This window comes from Oratosquilla oratoria, chromosome 34 (genome assembly GCF_046742065.1).
Source record: "Oratosquilla oratoria isolate Oo_2021 chromosome 34, ASM4674206v1, whole genome shotgun sequence".
NCBI lineage: Eukaryota > Metazoa > Arthropoda > Malacostraca > Stomatopoda > Squillidae > Oratosquilla > Oratosquilla oratoria.
The window spans coordinates 1,007,806-1,017,805 of NC_134810.1; the positions used below are offsets into that span (position 1 = coordinate 1,007,806).

Genomic DNA, 10,000 nt, shown 5'->3' on the forward strand with positions numbered 1-10,000 from the left:
TTTACCTATGTGCATAACCTTACATTTAATTGTGTTAGATTTCATTAGCCACTTTTCAAACCATTGCTGTAGTTTATCTGAATCATCTTGAATATCTAATTGGTTTAAATGATCATTTACCATTCTGCACAGTTTTGTATCATCAACAAATTTGAAGACAGTAGATTTCAGTCCGTGGTCAATACCGTGAATAGAAGTGGCCCAAGAACGGAACCCTAAGGGACTCCACTAGTAATATTTTTCCACCTAGAATTTTTGGCATTTAGGATAACTCTCTATTTTCCATTGGTTAACCAATTACTAGTCTGACTTAATAGGCTACCACTTATTCCGGGTGAAATTAATTTAGTAAGTAGTCTTTCGTGGGGAGCGGTATCAAAAGCTTCTGCAAAGTCTATGTATATAGAATCTATATTGTTTCTCTTGTCATAAGGGGGTTTAAATATTTATAAGTTTATGGGAATGTAGTCAGACAGGTATCATGTCATACTCAATAGCTCACCAAGGGATGCTAGTTCTTAAATTGGGGTATCTAATTCTATGTAGTCAAAGACTGGACACTTGAATGTGATGCCATTTTAGGACTAGAATCCCCAGAACATCACAACATTACAATATATATATATATATATATATATATATATATATATATATATATAAACATTGCTAGGCTTAAGTTAGGTAACGTTGAGATTCCCTCATCACTTAACCCGACGCTTTTAGGCGCCTTGGTTAGAACACTCAGCACTCATCCCCCACACCACCCAACCCGAGTATAACAACAGCTTGCCTGCAACCAAGTTTGCCCACCTCAGTATCTGCTGACATACATACCGCACAGGATGCTGTCGCAAACCCCTGGGTCAACATCAGGCAATACCTCCCACATTACGACACCTTTCCCGACCCACACAGGAAAGCCAAGAGCGGAACTGAGAGTACCAGTTAGCAGGTGGAAGTAGATCCCGGAGGATCTACACCGTGTATTTAGCGTGCCATATACTCGTATAATTAAGGAAAGCCACAGGCGAGTTTTATTGCAATATTGCTCGTCTCTTCAGAAACTAGAGTTAGTGTTTTCCATGTACGGACATTGACCCAGAAGTGTCTAAAAGTGCTTCAATAGATAAACGCTTCACCCATACAAAAGGAATAATCCCAGTAGTACTTACTTGATGATTCCTAGTTCGCTCAAGTGCATTGTGTTGATGATACAACAAAAACTTTAATTTCGTTCACGTTCGACATGGTGCTACTCACAAACGAACACGCCAGCCTAACTCAAATTATTATAACCACATCAGTGTCTAGCCAACCCAGTACTTTGTAAACAACAATTCTTCATCTAAGACAAAACACACAGCCTCCACCTCCAAGCTCCCCTACATTAATCAGTAACCATTATACCCTATCTACTACTAATCAAGATATTCCCACTTTCTCTAAGACCAATGACATATCAATCACAGACTATATCGTGGCATGTGAGGTCCATTTTTTCTAACAATAACATAACCCAGGACAAACAGAAAATCAATCACAATCACTTTGATCCTCATGATGAATTTAAACACCTTGCCCACCTCTTGGAATCCAAACTGGAATCTGGTCTCTCATATGCAGAATACTGCTCAGAACTTAGGAAATTATTCTGCAATAAAGCTAAGAATAATTTCCATTTCCTATTCAAATTCCTAGATTTCATTCGCAACCCCCTCCTCTTCTTCATTCCACTCCATTGTGGCACAAATAGCAGAAGTCTTTAAAATAATCAGATGTTCTCTTAACCGTCCCTCCCCATGTGTCAAAACTAACAACCAAGATGTAAACCTTGTCAAGGAAGAAGATATGGCAATCTTGCTTGACTTAGCCATGTTTTTCATGGCATTGCCTATAAGGTGTGAGAGAGAGGCCCAAAGAGTTGACATTGACATAAATGACACCCCTCCATTCAAATACACCCTCGACATAGTAAAGGCGGGATATAAAAATTCAGCAAAGGATCTGAATCAGAATGAAGATCACAACAACACCATCACGCCGTCGTCCTGCAGGGAACCCACACAGGTGCCTTAATGTTACCAGGCAGTTCATTAACCTTTCCTTATATCTGCCAAGCTACATAATTATAATCTTCAATATAGACACCGTGTCAATCCATATCCACGAAATATAGCCCTCCATTACAATACAACTAACACACACATATCGTATTACCCCCAAATGTATTCTCTAACAACCACACCAAAAGTGCCTAGACAGACATTTACCCTTTATAACAAGCGACTGCGTTCGCAGGAGACAGAGAAGCTAGGGGAGACGCTCTCCCTTATCTAGCTAGGGATGATATTCCCCTTTGGGAGACTATCCCAACCTGTGGATATATCTAAATTACCTGTCAATAAAACCTAGAAAACCGAACATGGTTTACATCACCCGCTGATCCCCCCCCTTATGTAATAAACCAAAATGGTTATACATTCCTCCCAAAACTCTGTCTACACTCATTTAAATATGTGAAAAAACACTACACTCTTCTTCTCACAACCAGGCCCATATGAACTTACAAAGACCCACATATCCCTTCCCAGTTTCACCCTCATCCACATTAATCTTGAAGAAATCTCCTTCCACTCACTTACTGGCCCTAACGAGGCTTTTTGTGTTTAAAGCTACAGTTAAGAAAACAGGGCAACTAGGCGATAGAAGATGAACTAACACTACTGCTACCACTATCCTATCCAATTACAATTAAATGCCGGGCTGTCAGATCTTATATTGCAAGGGATAATATTCTTTTTTTTTTTTTTTTTTTTTGCGTATTAGAGTCTAAGTATCTATCTAAGCGATTTTTAAATTTTGTTATTATGTTACTTTCAACGACAGTGGAAGGTAACGATTTCCACACATTAACAACCCAGTTAAAGAAGAAATGCTTACTTACATTAGAAGAAAATATTTTACCAATTACTTTAAAATCGTGACGCCTTCTTGTATTTGATTGGTCTAATAAGAAGTAATCTTCGACACTGATGTTATGAAAGCCTTTGAACATATAAAAAACCTCGATTAAATCTACTCGCATTCTCTTTTTTGAAAGTCATAAGTCTTTCTTCATACGGCATATTTCTCAGTCTTGGTATCATTTTGGACATTCTCCGTTGCACTCTTTCCAGTTTACAAATATATTTCTGGTAGTATGGGGACCAAAATTGTATACAGTATTCGAGGTGGGGACGGAACAAGGAATTATAAAGGTTTAGCAATATTTTTTCTTATTTATTTCGAAGACTCTTCCGATAAAGCCAAACAGTTTATTTCTTGTTTTAACAACTTCTGAGCAATGTTGACTTGGCTTCAAGTCATTTGATGTTAAAACTCCTAGATGTTTTTCTTTAGTTACTGAATCCAGTATTACACCATTCATCTGGTATTGGATTTGATCAGTGTTAATTCCAATATGCATGACTTTACATTTATTAACGTTAAATTTCATTTGCCACTTGCTTGCCCAGCTTGATAATCTGTCTAGATCGGATTGCAGAGTTTATTTTTCTTTGGTGGTTATTACTTTACCAGTAATTTCTGTGTAATTAGCAAATTTTGATATTTTGCAGAGGAGGGCGTCGTCTAGATCATTTACATATATTAAGAAGAAAACAGGTCCCAAAAACTGATCCTTGCGGTACGCCACTTTTAACGTCGAGCCAGCTAGATGAGGCCCCGTTAATTACAACTCTTTGTTTTCGCTCAGAGAGCCAATCTTTAATCCAGTTGTGGATATTACAAGAAATACCATGTGTTTGTCCAGCAATCGTTTATAGGGAACCTTATAGAATGCCTTCTGAAAACCTAGACAAATTATATCAACACATCTACATTCCTTGTATTTGCTAAAGACGTCATGAAAGCAGTCGAGGAGATTATTTAAACATGTGTGTGTGTGTGTGTGTGTGTGTGTGTGTGTGTGTGTGTGTGTGTGTGTGTGTGTGTGTGTGTGTGTGTGTGTGTGTGTGTGTGTGTTTGTGTGTGTGTGTGTTTGTGTGTGTGTGTGTGTGTGTGTGTGAGTGTGTGTATGTGTGTGTGTGTGTATGTGTGTGTGTGTGTGTGTGTGTTTGTGTGTGTGTGTGTGTGTGTGTGTGTGTGTGTGTGTGTGTGTGTGTGTGTGTGTGTGTGTGTGTGTGTGTGTGTGTGTGTGTGTGTGTGTGTGTGTGTGTGCGTGCGTGTGTGTGTGTGTGTGTGTGTGTGTGCGTGCGTGTGTGTGTGTGTGTGTGTGTGTGTGTGTGTGTGTGTGTGTGTGTGTGTGTGTGTGTGTGTGTGTGTGTGTGTGTGTGTGTGTGTGTGTGTGTGTGTGTGTTTGTGTGTGCGTTCGTGTGTCTGTGAGTGTGTGTGTGTGTGTGTGTGTATTTACCTAATTGTATTTTGCGTGAAGGGAAGCTATGTTTGTGGTGTCCCGCCTTTGTATCTCGCAGTGTCTAGTTTGCTTTTAAACTCATGAATAGTTTTTGCGCATACTATTTCATTATCCAGTTTGTTCCAAGTGTCCACTACTCTATGTGGAAAACTGTTTTTCTTGAGTTCTCTTCTGTAGCTATGTTTTTTTTTCCATGTCCTCTTGTGTTTCTCTTGTCCCAGTTTAGCAAGTTCTCTCTATCGAGTATCTCTGTGCCTTTCATGATTTTGTAGATGGTCAGTAGGTCACCTCTCTCTCTTCTTTGCTCCAACGTCGGTAACTCCAGTTTAGCCAATCTCTCCTCATATGATAGGTTTGCAAGTGCAGGTGCCTTTTTTGCTGCTGCTCTCTGGATTCTTTCTCTTTTCTTTATATTCTTTTTGGTACTGGGTGACCACAATGTCGCCGCATACTCTTGTCTAGGCTTGATCAAAGTAACCAATATTTTTTTTTATCATGTCTTCATTCAAGTATGCAAATGCCACTTTTATTGATCTTAGCAAGTTGTAAGCCTCCCCGACAATTTTGTTAATCTGTTTATCATAGGACTAGTCGTTTGTGATAATTACCCCAAAATCTTTTTTTAGGATCCTACCTTCTTTACGTCCTTGGTTCCAATTGTATATTTTCCTGATATTCTGTTTTTGCTTTTTTCAAACTCCATTATGCTACAGTTCTTAGTATCAAAGTCCACTTCCCATTTCTGACTCCAGTTCCATGCATTATTCAGGTCTTCCTGCAGTGCTTCACAGTCCTTATCAGTTTCTACTTTCCTTAACAGTTTGGCGTCGTCTGCAAAGAAGCTCATGTAACATTTCACATCCTCGTCCATGTCATTCACATAAATAGCAAACATTATTGGTGCCAATAGGGATCCTTGCGGTACTCCACTGATCACCTCTTTCCAATCTGAATATTTTCCTCTAAGCACGACTCTCAACTTTCTCCCATCAGGAAGTCCTCCATCCATTTTAGTAGGTTCCCTTGTATTCCTCCTATGTGTTCCAGTTATTTTCTTTTTCTTTTTTTTTAGTAATTTTCTGTGTGGTACTTTGTCAAAAGCTTTTTGCAAGTTGTAAGGGAAAATCGCCACTTAATCTTCTAAACAACCAGCCCTCTTAAATTACGCACAATTTGAGTGCGCTTCGAAGTCTTACTCGAAACGAGCTGTCACGTATGACGACCTAGGTTACGTGCGTCCCGGACAGACATGGTTTTATCAGAGAGAACTTGGTGACTGCACCAAGTCCACTATTCCCCCTCCCCTCCCTCCACTCTAAAACTGGCGTGATACATCGACTGGACGTCGTTTGTCTCCAACTTCGCCTTCTGCTCTGCCAGAGCCGTCATCGCTCAGCTCCAAAACCCTGATCTTCTACCGAAGCTTTCTACGAGTAATTTAAGTGTTTACTGTGAAGTCAATTCGAGTGAGCTACGACTGAACTGACCTAAGGTGAAACAGTTGGTGTTGTTTTTCCCTTTTCCTGAAATTTATTTGATAGTGCATTGTGGAAGGACCAGAATTGTAACCTTTCAGTGCAATCCTGTGTTTTCTTACTTGTCCTACGAGTCTATACACGAACCGAGAGTTCTGAAGCAGGCAGTGGTGGTCCGCGCCTATTTTCAGAACTAAAGGACCTAATTGGTCCTTTACATGTTGCGACCATTCCAGGACTGTAGACTCGTAACGACTCGTAAGGTTGGTGATTTGTCTGTTGGCACCTTGAGCGTGCAAACCGTTCATTTGAATTTGTTTAGAGTGATTTCTGTCGTGTTGACACTTGCTCGGCTGTGGTCGAGGCACCTTGAGCGTGCAAATTGTCCATTTATATGATCGTTTCGAGTGGTTTCTGCTATCTTGGCATTTTCCTCGACTATGGTTGTGTCACTTTGAGCGTGCAAACTGTCAATTTAAGTTGTTTGTCTTCCAGAGTGATTCTAGCCACCTCGGCACTTCGCTCGACTGTGGTCGTGTAACCGTGGGTTAGGTGCGGTCCCTGCCCCCCCACTTGGTCAGACTACGTAGTACTGTAGCAACAGAAGCAAAAAGCTCGGTTACTACGTCATTTTTTGTTTAGTCAGTAGGGTGTTGTTTAGGACAACTAGTCCTTTCGTCAGCTGGACGACCATAGTTTGTTCCGTATTCAAAATTTGGTGTATTTATATTTTTCGCTAACTTCAGTTACACATTTTTTCCGCTGTACTTGGCCTTAATTTGTGCTGTTTATTTATTTATTGTCTTAGTATTTTGTTAATAGTAGCCATACTCCCAAGAATGTCTAAGTTTATTTCTATCGAAGAACTCAAGGCCCAGGCTGAATCCATCGGTTTAAAGGGTGACGATGTTGGCCGCTTTGTTTTAAATCAACAGGCATTTGAAAGGGATGAAAGAACCAAAGAACGCGAGCGAGAACGGGATAAGGAACAGCGAGAACACGAAAGAGAACAGCGAGAACACGAAGAGAAAGAAAAGAGGGAACAGCGAGAACACGACGAGAAAGAAAAGAGGGAACAGCGAGAACACGAAGAGAAAGAAAAGAAGGAACAGCAAGAACACGAAGTGAAAGAAAAGAGGAAACAGTGAGAACACGAAGAAAAGATGGCTAAATTACGACGTGAAAAGGAAATTGAGCTTGCCAAACTTGCACCCGACTCCCGTAACCAGCCTTCTAGCCGGACATCTTCGTCAAGCGGACCGACCTCCCCATGTACCAAGAAGGAGAAGACATAGCCTCGTACCTCTCCAGGTTCGAAAGGGTGGCAAACCTGCTCCAAGTTAAGGAAGATTCGCTTGCCGCCAGGTTGGGCAGCACATTAACAGGTAAGGCTGCTGAATTGTATTCTACGTTTGATTTGGCAACGATAAGCAATTTTTCCCTCCTTAAGCAGGCATTGCTCACAGGATTTGACAAGATTTCCTAACGCTATAGATTGGACTTCAGGAACGACAAGATTCGCGTCGGGGAAAATTACCGACAATTTGTTATCCGTCTACGACAGCTATTCGACAACTGGCTGGAGGCGTGCAAGGTCCCCCAGACATTCGAAGCTCTTAGACAATTTTTTGTCTTAGATCAGTTCCTTGCTTCTCTAATTCCAGATATGCGCCTCTTCATCAAGGAACAGAGTGTAATTTCCCTAGAATCGGCGGTGGTAAAGGCGGATGATTGGGCCTCCGCCCATAAGGCCTATCCAAAGCCGAATACTAACTATGCTTCCGGTAAGACTTCTTTTCCTCGTAGGAAAACTAATGTGGTCGAATCTTTACCTCCCCCTAGCCATGGCTCAACCCATCAAGATACAAAAGGCGGTGCCTTCCGTACGCCCATGAGGTGTTTCAACTGCGGTGAAGAAGGACATCATCGATCTCGTTGTCCAAAGAATCCCCGTGCATTCAAAGACAAAGAAGCCCAATCTCAATTCAAGGTAGGATTTTGCATGAGTAACAGGACCACCCCATGTTTCACCGTTGCAGGAACTATCAATGGCTCTTGGACTTCTACCATAGTCAGGGACACTGGGTGCAACTGTGTCCTGGTCTCCGAAGAAGCTGTCCCAGACGCAGATGTGTCCCTGTGCCCAAAGGTATCTGTAGCAGACTTTTTGGGACGAGTTAACGAGTTTCCTGTTGCCCATTGCTATATACGCTGTCCATACTACGAGGGATGGGTTGACGCAGTCAGAGCCCCTATGAAGTGCGCAAGCGTCTTGATCGGCAACGTTCCTGGGGCACGGGATCCTAGTAAACCTGACCCCTTTCCTTTCAAACCCCATGCTAGCTCTTTAGACACTACTACACATTCAACTCTTCCTACAGGCATGCAAACATCCAATGCCGCCGCTGCCCCTATCACGAAGACGATCCCACCTCCTACTTTAACTCAAGAGTCCACTTTCCAGATCTACGTTGTCGAGACTCGCAGGTCCAAGATGAAGAGAGTTCATCCTCTTCAGATGCCTGCCCTTCAACCCCTGTCCGTTACCCCTGAAGATTTCTGTAGTCTACAGGAATCCTGTCCCACTCTGGCTGGATTGTGGGATAAAACAAAATCTGAGGAGATGGATCAGACGAAGAATGGTTCCTCCTTCCAGTATCTCAAGATAGATGGTTTGCTGTACCGAAATGCGTATTATCTACGCATGTTGAAAAGGTGGGTAAACTCGCCCTTGTTGTCCCGAAAGAGTGCCGACCTATCATTTTGTCTGTTGGCCATGAAAATCCATTAGCGGGACACTTTTCTCAAAGAAAAACTGCTATGAAGATAGCAGACAAGTTTTTCTGGCCTGGGATGGCAGTAGATATTCGTGATTTCTGCCGCTCGTGTGACATCTGCCAACGAATGTCGAGTAAGGGCAGAATCAGACCTGTACCTCTACACCCTCTACCTATTATTACTGAACCTTTCTCCAGGGTAGCCATCGACTTGGTCGGTCCACTATCCCCACCTTCTGCAGAGGGACATCGTTACATTCTCACCCTCATTGACTTCGCCACGGGCTTCCCAGAGGCAGTTCCATTGAAGGAGGTCGATTCCATCTCTGTAGCCGAAGCATTCCTCACCATCTTCACCAGAGTTGGCATTCCCCGAGAAATATTGTCTGACCAGGGAACACAGTTTACTTCACAACTAATGGCAGAATTGCATAAGTTCCTGGGTGTCAAGCCATCATTTACCACGCCTTTCCATCCGAGTGGGAACGGCCGCGTCGAGAGACTCCACGGTCCCTTGAAAGCTGCACTACGCAAAATGTGTACTGAAAAACCTCGAGATTGACATCGATATCTTGTCCATACTTTGTTTGCCCTCAGAGAGATCCCCAGCGATCGGACCGGATTTTCTGCTTTTGAACTTCTGTATGGAAGAACTGTAAGAGGGCCCCTCTCGGTAGTTCGGGACTTGTGGGAGGACCGCAGCATTAAGGATGACGACCACTCCACCTTGAGCTATGTCATCAAACTCCAAGACAAACTGGCAGTACCGACGTTAGTACTGCCCGATACAAAGCTTATTTCGACGTCAGGTCCCAAGATCGCAAATTTCAACCCGGTGATGAAGTACTAATTTTGTTACCCAGCGATAAAAGTAAACTTCTGGTCGCCTGGAAGGGTCCCTACGAAGTACTGGAAAAGAGAGGTAAGGTGGACTATGTCAGTGATAGCCCCACAGGCCCCAAGTTGTACCACGCCAACTTGCTAAAAAAGTATTATCGACGTCCTTCAGTTGCATTTGCCGAGCTTTTGGATGAACCCTCCACCATAGATGATAGCTCTTTACATAAAGAGATCTGCCTTAGTGAACCAGAAGATTCCCGACTACCCGTGACCCCTGATGGTCAAACCGACGAAACATTTGAGGCCAAACGTTAACCCTAAATTGGAGGGGTATCAACAGACTTCCTTGGAAGAATTGGTAAGTGAATACAAAGAAGTTTTCTCGGATAATCCAGGTTGTACCTCGACTGTCGAACATGATATAATCCTTACCACTACCGATAGGATTCGTATGAAGGTCCACCCTGTGCCTGTCCACCTTAAACCGCATTTGG

General features: G+C 42.5%; 1 protein-coding gene across 1 annotated transcript in view; it reads left to right on the forward strand.

The window, feature by feature from the left end:
• The first annotated feature begins 6,728 nt into the window (after positions 1-6,728).
• The window catches only part of LOC143018102 (uncharacterized), a 22,159-nt gene continuing 18,887 nt past the window's right edge, over positions 6,729-10,000 (forward strand). The window contains exons 1-6 of the mRNA XM_076173221.1: positions 6,729-6,880; positions 7,384-8,604; positions 8,865-9,205; positions 9,344-9,437; positions 9,530-9,816; positions 9,902-10,000. The exon at positions 9,902-10,000 is cut by the window's right edge and continues 30 nt beyond it. Coding sequence (XP_076029336.1) covers positions 6,729-6,880; positions 7,384-8,604; positions 8,865-9,205; positions 9,344-9,437; positions 9,530-9,816; positions 9,902-10,000 — 2,194 coding nt within the window. The remainder of the gene's footprint in view (positions 6,881-7,383; positions 8,605-8,864; positions 9,206-9,343; positions 9,438-9,529; positions 9,817-9,901) is intronic.